The sequence below is a fragment of the Cyclopterus lumpus genome, chromosome 1, assembly GCF_009769545.1.
Source record: "Cyclopterus lumpus isolate fCycLum1 chromosome 1, fCycLum1.pri, whole genome shotgun sequence".
NCBI lineage: Eukaryota > Metazoa > Chordata > Actinopteri > Perciformes > Cyclopteridae > Cyclopterus > Cyclopterus lumpus.
In genome coordinates, this window is record NC_046966.1 from 21260245 (window position 1) to 21278348 (window position 18104).

Sequence of the window (18104 nt, forward strand, 5' to 3'; positions counted from 1 at the left end):
CTGGTGGTGCATCAACGGGTGCATCAAGGATCTGAGGTGCATCAACAGGTGCATCAAGGATCTGAGGTGCATCAACAGGTGCATCAAGGATCTGAGGTGCATCAACAGGTGCATCAATGATCTGATGTGCATCAACGGGTGCATCAATGATCTGATGTGCATCGTCAACGATCTGAGGCCAGGGATTAAACTCATAGGCCAAATCGCTTGGCACACTCCTAAAGCCTCTGAGCACCTTTTTGGGTCTCAACAAAATGGAGGGCAGACTCAGACGAGACCCAAAGTCTCTGTGTCGTTCTCCAGGGCTCTCCAACTTAAAGTCTCTGCCCCTTTGATAACCCAAATTACTGGGCGCACTGCTGGGCCTTGTGATGGGCTCATTTGGGCTCAACAGCACCGAGGGCAAACTGAGTTGAGACCCAAAGTCTCTGTGCCTCGGGCCAAAGCTCTCAAAACTGAGCTCCGGCAAAATAGAGATTGTGCTACTCTCAACAACCGGGGACCACACGTTACCCATTTAAAAATCAATAAAAATACCAACAATAGTGTTTAAAGCACTTTTTAAAATGACCTTGTCGTGTGAAGATCCGTGCAAAATAACTATTTAGCACTTTTTAAGATGACCTTGTCGTGTGAAGATCCGTGCAAAATAACTATTTAGCACTTTTTAAGATGACCTTGTCGTGTGAAGATCCGTGCAAAATAACTATTTAGCACTTTTTAAGATGACCTTGTCGTGTGAAGATCCGTGCAAAATAACTATTTAGCACTTTTGATGAAGATATGTGCAAAATAACTATTTAGCACTTGTTAAGATGACCTTGTCAAGTGAAGATCCGTGCAAAATAACTATTTAGCACTTTTTAAGACGACGTGAAGAAATAAAATGCAGTGGACAGACAGATGTATTTATATATATAGAGAGAGAGAGAGAGAGAACTGTGCACGGCTTTCGACATGAAGTGACGTCGGACAACATGACGCATCAAAGCCAAAAAAAACTGACGTCACAGTCCGATGACGAAAAAAAAAGAGAAAAAGAACACGACTGCTAAGCTAGCTAGCTAGCTAACGTTAGCTGTCTAAACAAAAGCTACTTTGTAGTTATCCTACCTGGTGTTTAGTGTTGTGTACACACGTGAGAGTAAACTGAAGATTAGAGAGGCTCACCCGGCGATGGTGAAGAGGAAGAGCGCTATGGCGGGTCCGAAGGCTATGAAAGAGCCGAAGAACACCGAGGCCGTCATCGTCATGGTGACGCGAGCCGCCTTGTGTCGGCTCCGTAAACAAAGGTGTGTTTTACAGCTGTTTGTGTCTACATGTTCAGTAATGGCGACCCGCTATTGTTATTGGTTTATCTCCGGGTCCGCTCTGCTTCCTGCAGCGTGTCTTCTCGTGACGTCACATTACTCCTTCTGTAATTTAATGGCGGACTACAAACCCGTGTTAACGGTTGCATGACGCCCCCTGCTGTCCGGCACCGTGTAACAGCATGGGTTTAGGACTGGTTTGTCATTAAAGAATTATTGCTAATTTTGTTGTTGTTGCTAGTCTAAATAATAACAGTGATCATTATTATTATTATAATGATAATAATAATATTTATTATTTTCATGACTCTATAAAGAAGTTATATTCTGGATATTAAACCTCCATTGTCATGCTCTTCCGCCAGTCTTCGGTCGCCTTCTCCTGCAAAGAGAACAATGAGCTAAGAGAACAATGAGCAAAGAGAACATTGAGTAAAGAGAACATTGAGCGGCTCCAGGTGGTTGTCTTCGTGATCCAAAGTCTACTTTCAGAGATGAAACCACAGCAATCAGGGGAGTCCTTTAAGTGTTGTGGTCTGATGTGAAGTCTGGAAGCACCCACCTCCTCTTTGACCTCCTTCTTGACCTGCTTCAGGTTGCCCCTCAGATCCATGGACCAGCAGAGCGGCCAGTATGGCGCCGGCCGACATCTGCACCCGCTTCAGGACCGGCTTCTTGAGCCTTCAGGTCCTGGACCTTGATGTTCAGGTCCTCGATCTGACAGTGGTGACAGTTACTCAAACCGATACGCACACACACACACATATATATATAGATATAGATATATACACACACACACACATATATATATATATAGATATATACATACACACACATAACGTGACGTAACAATGCAATGTAACCATGTAATGTAACAACGTAATGTAACAATGCAACTTAACAACGTAATGTAACAAAGTAATGTAACAACGTGGACTCTGTTATACTGAATCACGTAGCAGCGTTGTACTACATCCACATTCAACGTATCCGTAGTTTGCAGAAAGGCACATGTTCCACAAATAAATTCAGACTGGATATTTACAGGGCCCCAGAGGATGAACACCAGCCTGGAGAGTTACAGGATCCAGACGTATGCCGAGTACGTCAAGGGCAAGCATCAGAACAAGGAGAAGCTCGGCCAGACGCCCAAATCTTGGGGGGAGGACGGCTGGAGGAAGCCTCACTACGCCTCAGCTACTTCTGCTGCTACTTTTGGATACCCCCGGTACACCCGCGCTGCATTATAAACCTAACAATCTGTGTATTTACCTTCTGCATGTATGCACGTATGACTTGTTTGTTTTTATTCTAGGGGTCTGCGGAAACGCAGCATCAGTCCCGTTCAGGGTTCCGCAGATGCGCCGGTCACAGACGGCTGGAGTAACTACTCGTACCCGGATAGCGCAGGCAGCAAGAAGATGAAAACGGATGGTGTGTACTCTGCGTGTTCCCACACAGCCGACGGCTTTAGAGATTCAATGTGCTCTGGGTGACAAACATAGCTGGAGACGTTTACAAAATGTACATTTGGATAACTTTGTAGCTGTCGTCATTTGAGCCTGAAATCATCGTATTTTACAAAAACAAGTTTCTTCCAGTTGTGATTTTTTTTTTTTTTTCTTTATCTGTAAATGTTCCTTTGCTTTGTCAATTATAACCCACCGGTCCTTTTTTATTATTTCCTCCCCCATAGGTCTTTGTTTTAAAGTTACTTGGTGTTACATGGAGTGCATCCCTTCTCGCCAAGTAAAAGCTCATAAGGTGTATAAAGAGGACTAATTTAGCTTGTCATTGTGTTTCCTAGACAAAAGTGGACAGGCGAATGCAGAGGCCATCGAGAGCAAGACACGTATATATACAACTGTGTATGTGTATATACACATACACACAGTGTGTGTGTGTGTGTGTATGTATATGTACAGACTGACTGAGAAGCTTTGAAAAGTGAACTGTGTTGAGAAATGTGTAAGTATAAAAACTGCCAGTATTTGGGTGTTTACATTTACTAAATTGAAGAAAGAAAACAGAATACACAAATGTTTAATGCAAATTATAAAAACAAACTTTCTTTTTCCTGAAATATAAAGACGTATAACAATCTATTCAAGTAATATCTAAAAACAGTGTGGACATTTTTACAGGCCGGAAGAAAAACAGATTACGTTATTTTACAAGTGACTTGTTGAATCTGCTCAGTTTACAGTAAATACATGTATTTATTTTAGTAGTACGGTTGTCTAGAGGTTACACTCCTGTTCGACAAGCTGGGGGAAGGGAAGCCACAGAACCACGTGTATGACCGAAGTATTTTAAAACTTTAAAATCTTTACGTAAACATTCATACAGCGACAGAAAGATGCTTTTTTAAATTTTTTATAAAAAGGGAGTCTTTACGTAGTGCAGTCGCAGAGTGAAGTCTGACCCGGACAGTGTAAAGTCACGTCTCCGCTGTGATGACCAGTCACCAGCGTACCTCCTTCCCCCCATCGAGCGAGCTGCCAGCCGTCGCCGCCGGGCGCCACCGTCCTCGAGGCGCCCCGGCGCCCGAGCTCCCACACGCACACGCAGCCGCTCTGACTCAGGCCCACCACGCTGGAGCCGCCAACGTCGGCCTCGCACAGCCTGAAGGTCACGCGGGCAGATGAGAGGGGGAGGAGTTACATGAGAGACGCACACACACACACACACACACACACACACACACACACACACGCGGTCGCATCACGCCTCAGCTCACCTGCCAGACCACGCTTCGGGCGGAAACAGTCGAGAAGCCAGGGCGCATTTTCCACTCACGGGGTTGACGGCGACCAGCGAGAACAGGGCGGCCTTCTTCCCCTCCTCGGCCTCCTCCGTTGCTCCGCCCTCCGGGGAGCTGAGCGACTGGTGCTGCAGCAGGACGAACAGCGCTCCCTGTGCGGCGCCGTACACACAAGTTTATTAGGGAGGAGGGTTTTTTTTTTGACGACAGGCTTCACACGTGCAAAGCGAATGGACTTACACAGGAGGAGAATCCTCTGAGACAGGCCGTGTGGGATAAACCGTCTCCGAGGAGGATTCTCCGCAGCAGCTGTCCGGTCTTTAAATTCCTGGGACACAAAATACATTCAACTGTACACAGTAACCATCAAATATGTATCTAAAATATAGGAAACGTGGATTGCTTGTGTTGATACAGTCAACATTTAAAGTGCTAAATGTTTGTGCTTAAAGTTCTTCAAATGTGGCTCAACGAATCCAAACCGACATGCAGTTATCAGGCTAAAACTATCATGTTATTTCTGGAGGTGCAGTTTGAGGATTTATCTGTCAGCCCTGCATCAAGTTATTTCAAAATAAGAGTGTGTTCTTATTCTGAAATAAAGGCCAAATGAGTAAACAGTTCCAAAAAAGCAGCTTACATTTCATAAACAATCTTTGAAATTCATGTTTTACCATTTTACAATAAAATTTCAATTTAATGTTCATATTAAAAAGTTTATGTTTATCTGCTCACAGTATCGGAAATTAAATTAAACAAACACAAAGTGCATTAAACGTCTGTCGGAAACAAAGGTCAAGATGTCATCAAATTATCTCTTCAGCTAACACGTTTATTTCACGACTAATAAGCACCGTCGCTGGCCCTCTGCGGAGCTTTCGCTGCAAGGTCACCGTTGCCACGGCGATGACTTCTCCGTTACGCTCTCGCTTACCAGACGAAGAGGCGCCCGGCCTCGTTTGAGCCGATCAGAGCATCTAAAAGTGCGTCTACTGGAGCGAGAGCCCCGACACAAACGCCGGGAGACGCGAGAGGCTGAGAGCTCGTCGATGTGCTGAGAGAGAGAGAGAGAGAGAGAGAGAGAGAGAGAGAGAGAGAGAGAGAGAGAGAGACACTGAGATATCTGAGCAATGAGGAAATAACTCAGAGAATAAACACAATGCCAACTCGTCATTACCTGCCACAGTCTGACGGCGTAAACACCCGCAAGGTGGAACCAGATGCCGAGTGGGAAGATGTGACCACTCTGGACCGGGACACGCCCACGACGGCCTGAACTACGCCCTCACAGAGCAGCGCCTGTGAGAGGCTGTAACACGACAGCATCCTGCAACGCACACGGACAACAGACACACACACACACACACACACAGTTCAAGAAGTTCAAATAAACTGCTGGTTTCGTAATGTCTATTTATCTTAAAATGCGGGTCTGAATATTTGATTGAGTCATCTTCACCTCACTTCTCTGATTTCCAACTGACCCAGAGTCACACACACCAGCCCGGCAGCATTCGGGACAGGGAACACATTGATCACTGGCTGTAAACAAACACAACAACAAAACTCATTGTATGTTGGACCAGAGTTTAAAGTGTGCCACATTATTGGTCCTTGAAACAGTGAATATTGAGTCGCTTTTGTTCCATTTTAGTCTTGAAACATAATTCCTCCCAGCTTATTGTTAAACCGCAGCTACAGTGAAATGTCAACAGATGAATTGCTTTCCCCCAAAAGTGGCGTCACAATCATGTCACGCACACACACCTTATCGAAGGCCCAGGTGTGTGTTAGTGTCCAATCAGCAGCTGAGGTCCAAGTCCAGAGACACACGGCCCACGAGCCGGCTGCTGCCACACACAAAGCACCCGAGGATCCGCGCAGACAGCACGCATCCACCAGACAGCCTCCTGCCGGGGCCTGAACACACACACACACACAGACAGACACACACACACACACACTCTGTAGACACTGCAGAAACAAACACAATAACTGCTGATTTTGATTCAAACCATCTTCTTTTGAGTACAACCTTTTACCTTCAGCGTGTGTGTGCATCTCATCATGTGTTCCTCCGCTGTCTCCACCCGCCCACCCGATCCCTGGGACTGGACGCTGGAAAGCGTTGGGCAGTTCGGAGGTTCAACCCCGTGGGACTGATCGCCTGAAGACGGCGGCTGAGACGACGGCAGCTGAGACGACGGCTCAGACAAAGCTTTTATCTGAGCGGTGGGGAAGGGGGTCGGCCGGCTCGGGGGGATTGACGGACAGGGAGCGAGCTCGGGAGGGGAGAGGGCCTCGGTGGCCGGGCCATGAGCGGGAGTGAGAGCTGGGGCGGCGGGAGAGGAGGGCGGAGGGAGGGTGGCACGGAGGGGGTGGGGGCTGAGTCCTAGTGATGGCATCGTGGGGCTGGAGAGGAGAGCAGAGGAGTGCAGGTGTGGGGTCATCAAGGGGCAGGGTGCCGATACCAGAGGAGGACTCAGCAGGAGCTGAGACGGGACTCGCACGCGTGTTCGATTTGCCACCGATCCGTCCGCGGGAGGACTTGCGGCGGGTTCAAAGTTTTCCTTTGAGTCTTCAGCGGGAGATTTCACACGCAGACGCTGCACAGGAGATTCCCCTGGAGCGCCGCTGTCGTTATGTAACTGTGCAGCGGCGCAGCTGTTCGAAGGCTCCTCGGGGAGTTTCTGTACAAGGCAATCAAAGGAAAGAGTCCTGATGATACATTTGTCCTCTGTTCTGTGGTTCCTAGACCTCTGATCTTCCAAAGCGGGGCCTGAACCAGGGCAATCTGTTCGTTCTTCTGATGAAATTACAGAAAACTCATCTGAGGGTCCGGTGACATCATCATTCTCTTTGCCAGCAGGTGTGTTTGCAGAGTCCAAGTGAAGCGGCGGTTTGACGGGGTGGTCCACACTCGCAGTATCTTGTTCTTCATATTGATCGACGCAATCGGCGGCACAATCTTGGACCACTGACGCCGATTCTGTCGAGGGGGTGCACGTCTGGCACGCTGGGTGAAGGTTTTCAATCTGCGTAATATCCGTAATATCTCGTTGAGGTGTCTCCTCAGCCAATTCATCCATAAGCTTGTATTCCAGTGACACGTTTTGAAGGTCTGCGGACCGCGCAGCAGCAGCAGCAGCTCGGTTCGCTTCAGTGGGACTGGGCGAATTTGAGATGGTGGGCGTGAGGGTGAGCGGGAGTGGAAGCGGCATCACTGAGCCGCTGCGGCGAGTGTCGGAGCGCCGGTTGCACCCGCGCGTGTTGTAGGACAAATGTTCAACTCTCGAATCCAGAGCGACTTGGCGGAGCTTGTGCAGCTTCAGGGAGGCGAACTGGTCGTCGGGGAGATGGAAGTCTTGCAGGATGTCGAAGTTCACCAGGTTGCTGAGCAGCGGGCCGGGGAACAGAGACGGGAGAGGAAGCAGAGGCGCCGTGCCGGGTGGCGAGGAGGGCAAGAGGAGAGATCGCCAGCTCGCCGTGCCTGCAGGACAGAAAGGGAAAGAAAAATTAATGGGAGGGAAAAGTTGCATATTTCTTATGAATTATTCTACCTATTTCAGTTATCTCATTCGCTAATCTTTGGTATAAAAAAAAAGTCCAGTAAGTGTGTGCGAGTCAAAGGTTCAGACAGAAGCAGTCTGTGTTATTGGTTCATAATCATGTTATCGTACCGGGAAAATCTCATACAGTTACAACCCTAATGTGGTTTAACAATGTCGTCTTGCTGAACCAACACAGTGTGTAGTAAAAGCATGTTGTCGAGTTGCACTGATACGTTTATCAATTGATTGCTTAGGGTTAGTATACGTATAGGTAAACTGAATACATTCTGGTGAAACAAAACAAGACATTTGAAAACATTGCCTTGGACTGTGGAGGACATTTCTCCTATTTTACACACACAAAAAACATAGATCGTGAAAATTACTGGTGTATTAATCAATAATGACCATAATCATTAGTTGCACTATCTTGGAATGACATGACTGGGTTTTGTTGCAGGCCGGTAACAATGGCCATTAAGTTAAATTGAATTAAGGGAGGAGAGAGAACGTGATCGCTGTGTTGATCCCAATAAAACATATTACATGTCAACTATGTGGCTCTTTTATGTGTTTATACCACGACGTATTCAAACCTGTAATTAAGGTTAATAAATATTCTAACCTCTGCACGACAAACATGGAGACTTTCTCTTCGTTCTCTATCACTGACACACACACAGTCACTGAACAAAAAGTCTCACTTCTCGTCAGTCGGCATCCGTCCGTCCTCGTCAGAAAGATGGGAAAGACCTTCTTAAGCTGTCCAGAGGCAGAGCTCGGTTGAGTGGCATCACCTCCAGAGGAAGGCTGTGTGGCTGTGGACGCAGGCTGGGGGTCGTCCTGCACTGGAACGGCTTCCCCCGGAGTGATGCAGGGCTTTGGTGGTCCATCAGCTCCACGGAGAGACGGGGAGGAGGAGACTAGGGAGCCGGCGGGCTGGGGATCTCCTACTTGTTGACGTGTGTTTAAGGTAAGAGGGCATCGTGGGGTCTGAGGTCTCCCTCTGCCCCGACCGCTTCTCTTCCTCCTTCCTCTTGCCGGACGAGCAGCGGCGACCGCGGGCGGAAAACAACCTTCCATGTCGATTTGACTCGAGATCTCACTGGAGCTCCGACTACTTGGCTCCATACTGGGGCCCGCGGATGCAGACGTTGGCGAGGACAATCCCGTCGGAGTGTGTTCGTCTGGACGTTCGTGGCCGTGTGTGCGCCCGTTCAACCCTCTGCCCCGGCTCCTGCGGCGTCGTCCCATGCTCAGCTGGGAGAGAGTGACGGCCTGCATGTCAGGCTGGCTCTGGGACAATGTCATCCGCCTGGTGGTCCGGACATAGTACTCTGCTGGGTAAAGTAGTCCTTCTACTGAGGTGCAGGAGTCCAGGAGACTGACTCCCTTTACATCACGCGCTCCTCCAACCAGCTCACTGTTCTCTTCTTTTATTTCAGCTGTATTATCGTGACTTTTTTCCCTTTCTATTTGCTCTCCCGCATTTTTTCCTGTATCTTTATTACTGCTGTCTTCAAATAACCTTCCATCATCTCCGCTATTCCCACATTCCTCTCCTCCCTCTGTCCTTGTTCCATTTTTGGCGCCATCTTGTTCCCTTTCTTCGGCGCGTATCGCAGCGTTCCAACATGCGAGCTCGCCGTCCTTTCCCCTTAGTGCTTGTTGTCCCTCTTTCTCGTTCCCCTTGTTATCTCCCGTTTCAATTTGTCCACAAGTGTTCCAGTGTGAAAGCAGCAGGGATGGAGACTCAGAGTCGTCACAAGGAAACAGCACTTCGCTCTCATTCACAACCTTCGTTCCCTCCGTTTTGACTCCAACGGTCTCCATCCTTTCACTCTGCTCCTGTCTTTCCTCGCTGTTGTCGTCCGCGCTCCTGCCAGCCTCAGCGCTCCTGCTTTCCCAGCGCAGGCGACTGCGTCGTGACCTGAGGCGCAAGGCAGGACTGGGTCTGTGACCGTTAGCCGGGTCATGCCTGGGGTCTAGGGTCTGTGGGCTAGCAGCATCAGAGGGGAGCAGGAACCGGATCACCTGGCTCCTCCTGGAGGCATCCGAACCAGCTGGAGCTGGTGAAACCATAAGAACATGTGTGATTTCTGACTTGCATCGTTATAACAGGCAAAACACGACCTGCTTCTCAGAGTAATGACAGTGTAATATCAACAACATTATAAGATTCGTTTTGTTTTGGGTCAGGCATGGAAGCAATTCATATGTACATGTTTACATCCAATAACTATAGTGTTCCTTTCGTGATCACGTTAGGCACTGTGACAAATTATTTCAAGTCAATCGTCAAAAATTATTCCACCTTATCGTCCAATATCTCCCCATATATTTCCACAAACACACTGACAAAAATAATAACTTCATCACTGCAGCCGGCATAAGAATGAGCTCTAATTAGGAGGCTCAATGAATGACCGACATGCAGTGAACAGAACCTTTACTCAGCAATGGATGACTTTATAGTTTAGCTAAATTACTTATATCTGTATTGCACAAAGGGTTAAATGATTATGTATTGTTTATTTTATATATATATATATATATATATATATATATATATATACACATATACACACATCTTTGATATTTTACAACATATATTTCTATCTAACAGTCACACTAGTTGCTCCTTGTTCTTTGCAGCTCACAGACTTAACCTACAGGTGTGTCCCTGGCACCGAGGGGCGCTTGGGGCTGTCCCGCCGGTGGTGTTCGGTATCAGTGGCGACGGCCCGAGACAGGGGTTGGATGTCACCTCTGGGTCTCTCCGGTCCCGGTCCCGCCGACCGCTCCCGCTCCTCACTGCGTCCAAACGCTCAGCGCGCTGCGAGCAGACCAAAGTGCGTGAGAGACGCAGAATCGCTTCACGTGGGCCTCACAGAAACCAAATGCAATGAGGGACTCTCTCACCTGTAGCCTCTCGGCTGTCCTGAGGTACTCCCTCTGTAACAGGGCCAACTTCCTACGAAGCTGAGTGGGCAAAAAGATGAATATGTCAGCAGCAGTGGAATCAAAGAGTCATTATGGGATATATATATATAGCTTAATGTAGAAGTAGGTACTCACCTTTTCCTTGTCATCACAGTGCAATGTGGTCCTAAGCTGCTCCTCACAGTGCATTGTGTCTCCACTGTGTCCTCCATTGTGCTCACACGACCTTAAACCGGAACACACACACACACGCGCGCGCACACACGCGCACACACGCACACCACACACAACACGTAAAAGTTAATTGACACTACTCGTACGATAGTGGGTACAAAACGTTAGCTTAGCCTAGCTACAAAGCTAACGGTAACCACAGTTGGAAGTTATTCCACGTTACGTTCACGGTGCTTTTTAGCTTTTAAAAAAACACCCGGATATTAACCGGTAACGTTCAGAGTTCACCGCAAAGTCGTCTTCACGCGAACGCGCCCGGTTACGCCGAGATGACACTTCACGTAACGTTATATCTGTTATTGTATCGGGGGGGCAGACTCACAGCGGCACCACGGACCCGTCCATGGAAAACTCGTATTTTGAAGTTCGACCGGCCGGTTATCGATTTAGTTCCAATTTCCCGCGACTGCCTGAAAACAGGCGTGAGCAGCGGAGCACCGATAAATCGATCGGTCCCGTCGCCATGCCAACGAAGCAGGAAAGTGTAGTTTGGGCTTTCACGTCGCTCCCATCAACCACTTCCACGTATAACACCTACATGATTTATATTTTAATAATATTTTTAATTAATATGTTTAACCTCACGCTTATTAGCGACTACAAAAATCACATTTACTTTACATTACTACCAATTATTTATTTTTGGAAAGATAGTTATTCATATAAACAATAACTATTTACGAGTCAATATAAAATATGAATCAAACTTTGCTTCTCTGCGTTATCACAGAGATAAACAATGTAGATATATGTGGATAAATATTTGTCGAGGAAAGCCTTACAGACCAGATGTTTATCATGTTGCAAATGCAATTATTAGTAGAATAAAGTTTCAATATCTTTAAATGTGTGTAAATGGCAGCGTTTGTTTATCTGAATCCACTTTAGTCGAAATTGGAATAACAATTGTATTTGTTTCTATGATTGTTTGTTGTAAAACCAGAATATGTCAGTGTCATTTATTCACAAATAGAAATACAGGTAGTTTTCCATCAGTCTAAAGTCGCTACAGAGACATTTATTTGCGGAACTGTGGGCGTTTGTCACCAGATACACGACCAGAAAGGAGTCTTTTCTGCACAGAGCGGTTAACCAAAAACACGAATGATGATCAGAAGCACGAAATTACAAATTTGAATGCCAAAATAGTTTCTCCAATACATTGACACAATTTGAAAAAGATGTACATAGATGCAAATACACATATAGGCTCCAAAATAAACTCGGTGTACACTCATCTGTCTGGAGCCAATTTGAGTTTTAAACCGTCTGAAATGTGAAGTTTTTTGGGACGGGTCAAGCTCAGGCTATATATGTTGTCTCTTAAATGTAAAACCTACTCATTTGGCACTCTTTGTAGGCTAAAACTAGTTTACAAACTGTTGTATTTCACTTCAGCAGGACTCAGGTGGGGTAATTATACATCCATAAGTTAGTTTAAAGACTTCATTACAAAACAGACACACAAGATGTTCATGTGTACGTGTGCTTCTTTTCTCCCTCTAGCACAGACGTAGTGAGTGGTCTTTATTGTGGTCTGTACATTATATATCCTTATATCTTATCTACAAGACAGACGTTCCTAGTTTGGTGAGACTGTCCGGCTCCTCAGACACCCACAGGTGAGGTACTTCATGGCCGTCATGCTGACGTGCATCAGGGGCCCCAGGTTGAAGAGCATGTGGTAGAAGGCGTGGACAGACAGGCCTCCGGTCTCGTCAGCGTACTTCAGCGCTACGATGGGCGTGTACAACGGGTTGGTCAGATTACGGAAACGCGGACTGCTGGCTTCGATCACCTTCTTTGTGCACTGCAGAGAATTAAAGGATGGACGACGTAAACAAACAAACCAACAAACAACGAGGATTAATCCCAGATGGAGACGGACAGACGGGGGGGGCACATTGAGGCAGAGACGCCTGTGAACCTACTCTGGCGATGTCATCGGGCGTTTGTCCGAGCGTCTCGAAGATGTCCACGGAAGAAGGGAGATAGACGTTCTTGAAGTAATGCACCGTATCGGGATCGGCTCCAGGATACTCCTTCTGCTTCACATCCTGGATCATCTTCGACTCAAATTCAGTGTGCACCGGGCCCGGCTCAATCATTGACAACCTTGGGGGGAGGGGGGAGAGAGAGGGGGGAGAGAGAGAGAGGGGGGGGGAGGGAGAGAGAGATGGGGAGAGAAGGAGGGAAAGAGAGAGAGAGGGAGAGAGAGAGAGAGAAAGAGAGAGGGGGAGAGAGGGAGAGAGATAGAGAGGGAGGGAGAGAGGAAGGGAGAGAGAGAGAAAGAGAGAGGGGGAGAGAGGGAGAGAGAGGGAGAGAGATAGAGAGGGAGGGAGAGAGAGATTGGGAGAGAGGAAGGGAGAGAGAGAGAAAGAGAGAGGGGGAGAGAGGGACAGAGGGAGGGAGAGAGAGATTGGGAGAGAAGGAGGGAGAGAGAGGGGGGGGAGGGAGGGAGAGGGAGAGAGAGATGGGAGAGAAGGAGGGAGAGAGAGAGAGAGAGAGAGGGAGGGAGGGAGAGACAGCATTGTCAGATAAAGACAGAGCCTTATCGGCAAACACTTTAGTGCTGAAATCACGCATCAATTAATAGTGCAACCAAATATTAACAAACAAAAATTCAATAGTTTATTAACCCCTTCATTAAGGTGTAGGCGGCCTAAATTAACGACTATATGCGACTACTTTATTATTAAAGTATTTGCGTCAGTGTGGGTCTGTCCATATTTATCAAGTTTTAGTTGTATATTCTGCTATACACCCCCCCCTCTGTATTATTAATATAACAATAATAATGATCATATTTCATATAAACAGCACAGACTACAAAACTAAAATGTGACCGACGCCTCTAACTCCTGACCACATTCTGTACATTTTGAACTGGTGACATCTCCATCAATGAGCAGTTTAATGCTCATGAGCAGATCTTCCGGTTCCTTGTGTTTCTGGCTCTGGAGCTTCAGCGGGCACTCACGTGACATTGAACTTCAAGAGCTGCACCACCAGACTCTCGCAGAAGCCCTCCATGGCGAACTTGGAGGCCGCGTACACGTCGTTGAACACCACGCCTTTGGAAACACACGCAGACGTTTAAAAGGTTCACCCTCGCGACACCAGGTCCCGTCCTTCATCGCTCACCTTCATTGCTCTGTACCTTGCAGTCCCATCACGCTGCTGACCACGATGATGTGTCCCCCTTTCCTCCTCTTCATGTCCGGCATCACCTCCTTGATCATGCGGATCACCCCGAAGAAATTGGTCTCGAACACTTTCTTCATCTCCTCGATGGGGATGCTCTCTATCGGACCCACGAGGCCGATACCCGCGTTGTTGACTGGAGGAGGAGGAGGAGGAGGAGGAGGAGGAGGAGGAGGGTTTGAAGTCACGAACGTCAAATGCAACACGACGAGGAAGCACTTTACTCACTGAGGACGTCCACATGTCGGTCTTTGATGCCGCTGATACACTGTTGGACGGACTCGTCGTTGCAGACGTCCAGCACGGCCAGAGACAGAGTTTTCCCGTACGCGTCCCCTGCAGCCTCCACCAGTTTATCTTTACGCTTCAGGTCGCGCATCGTTGCCACGACTACGAACGGGTGGAAAAACAGGGAGGGGACAGAAAGAATTGTAGAGGGGCGTGGAAGAGTTATATTTGTTGTTGCATTGTCCACTGTGCTGACGAGTGACCTTTTTAGACCTCTTTATGCAAACGACCAATTTATTACTTGATGCTTGGCACACGGTACACGGTCCACACTGTTGATTTATCTTTGTTTTAGGATGCTGACATGTTCACATTTTATTGTCCAGCACAGTAGTCAGTAGGTACAGTATCCATTTAGTTTAGAAAAGTTTTTTTGTTTGTTTATGTATTTTCTTCCATTTTACTCATTTATTTATTTATTATATTTAATTGCATATTTGTTATTTTCTATTCGATCCTATTTTTGGATTTATTTTGATGTTACTTTTTAGCGATGCACAGTGCACGTGTGATCTGTCCTCGTGCTTATTTTTCACATGATACGTCACATGAGAAATGACTATCGCCATCATCAAGTGAACACATTGTGGAAAAAATAAATAAAAAGCAAGATTTGAGCACATTTTTATTCCATCTCTATATTTTTGGAGCCCAAGCGGGTTGAAACCATGAACGATAATAGAAAATGTTGAGATGGAACACACATGCTGTTTTTTTCTACCATGCGGGACCCGCAATGATTTAAATGCTCCAATCCTACTTAGATTTGAGTAGCCCCGTCTATAATTAATCTCCTTTTTTAAATGTATTTCCACGAGCAGCTTCCAGGTGTGAGTTTGTGAATGGGCGTAACGAGGCCTTCAGGCTGCTGCTGTAAAGAGGAATGTGATTCGCCGACCTGCCCGGTGAGGGAGGTTACAAAAAAAAAAAAAAAATACATATCGCCATCTGCAGAGTCAAACTGAGTTCACTGAGTTCAGGCCACACACGCAAGATACACAACGTAATCACGAACATCGCACAACACGTTCCCCGTGCAGCGTATCGGTGCGTCTGCGCGCGTACACGTGTACAAACGGAGTGACTCCTGTCGTTGTGCATTGTTTCCTGTCACACACACACACACGCACGCACACACACACACACACTCCTGAGACAGCAGCCAGTTTACATATCAGCATTAGCGGCCTCCTCCAGGAATAACCCTCACCAGCCTGTCGTCTACAATGGAGCCGTAAGTGGCCTAAGCCGGGCTTTAGTTATTGTTTTGGTATTACACGTCTCCAAAGAGTGACTAAAGGTTAAGTTGGGATCAGTGACATGACTGTGTGTGGCAGGAGGGAGGCGGAGTTCACTACTTCTAAATGCATGCTTTAAATTAATTTCCACATTGCTTGAAAAAAATATATAATTACATGGTAATGCAGTATACGTGCGGATTGATATAACTCACTAATAGAGTTAAAAATACAGTATGGAAATGGAATTGAAAACCATATGGAACAATAGAAGAAGAAAAAAGCAGTGGTACGCTCCTTTAAGTGGACCGCAATTAATCTGACAAATTGGGTTAAAAGTCAAAACGGAAGAAGATTAAAAACAAAAAGATCTCGATATGGTCTCATTCACTTACTCTTGTTGCCATCTTTATTATTTAATTATTGTTAATTATACTAAAGGAATGCAATTTACATAGAGCAGTGTAGTGTTCTTTATATTAAACATCATGCAGGAGGATTTGGGAGGAAGCCTATTCATCGGATAATAAATGGTCCGATGCTGCGTTCACTCAATTTCTCCTCCGTGACACGTAGAAAAATTCAATGTTCTTTTCAATCTGTTTTCCTCCGTGACGCAAAACCTGATCGGGTCATTGCGGATTGGTCGACAAACCTCCAGGACTCTAAACTCAAACTAAAATCAGAGAGCTGATGCAGATTAAAAAAAATATACAGCTTTTTCTTGACTTTGATGCATGGAGGATGCAATCTGTTCCTCTGAAAAGTATGAGAAACGTCACCGACAACATCAATAAAAGCAAAAATAAGATTAGCGCTGTCACATGTGATAGAAAGCTTTGCTGTCAGCTAAACTATTTAACAGGCCGATGGCCTCGGTTATTAAATCAATAAATCATTATTTTTGCATCTGAACCACAGACAGGTGACTGTGACCTCTGACCTCCCTTTGGAGAGAGGAGGTCGTACTGAGTACCTCACCGCTGAAGCCTGAAGCCTTGAATTTGCTCCATTGACTCCATTTATCAGTTTACTCCTGTTCATTTTCTAGATAACTCTCTTTAGGAGCTCATTTTCTCTCCTGTTGCTCATATTTAGTTTTTAATAAACATTTAAAACACTCCCAGTCAGCTTTAGATGGAGATCACTTCTCTGTAGAAACGATGGCTATAATCTACATAATCATGTGGACTATGTAACAGCCTTATGTGCTCATGATGTAAGCATCTTATGAGTAAACAGAGGAGGAAGATGAGGGACGGAGAATTTATAGGTCAGAGCATTTTTTATTGTATAACTTTTGTTCTTGTCTCAATGCTTTTGATAGCACACACACACACACACACACACACACACACACACACACACACTTACCGTGGTAACGCTTCTGCTCATCCGTGGCCAGCATCACGGCCATCCTCAGGCCGATACCGGAGGAGCAGCCGGTGATCAGCACCAGTTTCTGCCCGGGACTCGCCATGTCCGCCGCTCCGGTGTGTCCGGTGTGTCACACTGTGTCACACTGTGTGTGTGCGGCTGTTTGCCAGCAGCTCGGTGGGATGAGCGGAGATTGGGGGGGGGTAGAGCCACGGTAAGAGGATAAGAGAGACGGGGGGAGAGAGAGTAAGAGAGAGAGAGTCACATGGACAGAGTGCAACATGAGTGAGATTATCTGCACGGTGGCTCCTCTGAGTCAAGTTATTTTGTTACGTGACGGGTTAATGCTTCCACGACATCGTCCCACACTCGGTAAACCTCCTGACTGCCAGAGGCGTTTCTTTCTCCCCGAGCAACAGTGTGGAGCACTAGTTGATGAACACTCGTTTTGAAGGCATGAAAAGAAGGCCTCTGCTCAGCGAAGATGTTTGGCGCCCCCTCGTGGTCAAGAGGAGCACTCTTAAAATCAGTCCGTTGCACCTGAATGGAAAGACTTCTTCTCTCATTCAAAGTGTTTGTTGTTTCTTTATTGTTCATCGTTGGCAGAGTGAGTTAAAAGTTGTAATTATGACCAGTATGATTAGTTGAAACAAATGCTACACACTAGTACAAAATATCTCTCCGTCTCTCTCTGCATATACACACATACACACATACACATACACATACACGCACGCACATAGACGCACACGCACGCACACACACACACACACTCACACACACACACACACACACACACACATGTACACGCACACACATACACAAATATATACACACATACACACACACTCACACACACACACTCACACACACACACACACACACACACACGCACACACATACACACACACGCAAGAGTGTAGCCGTCAGTCATATGTACAGCATACTTTAGGTGGGAGGAAGGGCATTTGGAAATATGCCTGGAATCTATATTCTTCTTCTTCTTCTTCTTCTTCTTCTTCTTCTTCGTATCCACGCCTGCATGCGATCTACATCTGTTTCCAAAACACAAACCTTTTACAGTAATTGCGCATTACATTTTTAGCATCGTTGCCTTAACCTGTAATCTACGTTTCATCACCTGCCAAATGTTTCTTTTTTTCCGTATGTTAAAAAAAAGGTTAGTTACACAAAT

At 46.4% G+C, this 18104-nt stretch overlaps 3 protein-coding genes across 6 annotated transcripts in view; 1 reads left to right on the plus strand and 2 right to left on the minus strand.

Annotated features, from left to right (window-relative positions):
* Positions 1–3108, plus strand: part of LOC117728649 — an 18356-nt gene extending 15248 nt beyond the window's left edge. The window contains exons 2-5 of the mRNA XM_034529419.1: positions 1180–1292; positions 1906–1997; positions 2358–2538; positions 2626–3108. Coding sequence (XP_034385310.1) covers positions 1180–1292; positions 1906–1997; positions 2358–2538; positions 2626–2806 — 567 coding nt within the window. The 3' untranslated portion in view covers positions 2807–3108. The remainder of the gene's footprint in view (positions 1–1179; positions 1293–1905; positions 1998–2357; positions 2539–2625) is intronic.
* palb2 (partner and localizer of BRCA2) overlaps positions 1–11203 on the minus strand; it is a 25448-nt gene extending 14245 nt beyond the window's left edge. For 2 of the 4 annotated variants that reach the window (XM_034529367.1, XM_034529378.1), the window contains exons 1-5: positions 11125–11203; positions 10704–10794; positions 10548–10607; positions 10299–10461; positions 9323–9694 (exon numbers count right to left, since the gene is read on the minus strand). In XM_034529367.1, the coding sequence (XP_034385258.1) occupies positions 9323–9694; positions 10299–10461; positions 10548–10607; positions 10704–10794; positions 11125–11147 (709 nt within the window). In that variant the 5' untranslated portion in view covers positions 11148–11203. Of the gene's footprint in view, positions 1–1947; positions 2028–3337; positions 3936–4050; positions 4227–4314; positions 4403–5008; positions 5129–5251; positions 5402–5533; positions 5617–5841; positions 5995–6116; positions 7565–8329; positions 9695–10298; positions 10462–10547; positions 10608–10703; positions 10795–11124 lie in introns of those variants that run through there. The other 2 variants (XM_034529387.1, XM_034529396.1) reach the window with 2 other exon arrangements.
* A 1181-nt stretch (positions 11204–12384) lies between these two features.
* On the minus strand, positions 12385–17012 carry LOC117735401 (retinol dehydrogenase 8-like). Its single transcript, XM_034539991.1, has 6 exons — positions 16907–17012; positions 14235–14396; positions 13963–14142; positions 13783–13876; positions 12734–12917; positions 12385–12612 (listed from the first exon to the last, which is right to left on the minus strand). Exons 1-6 carry the CDS (start codon positions 17010–17012, stop codon positions 12385–12387), a joined length of 954 nt encoding a protein of 317 aa, XP_034395882.1.
* Between the last annotated feature and the right edge of the window lie 1092 nt (positions 17013–18104).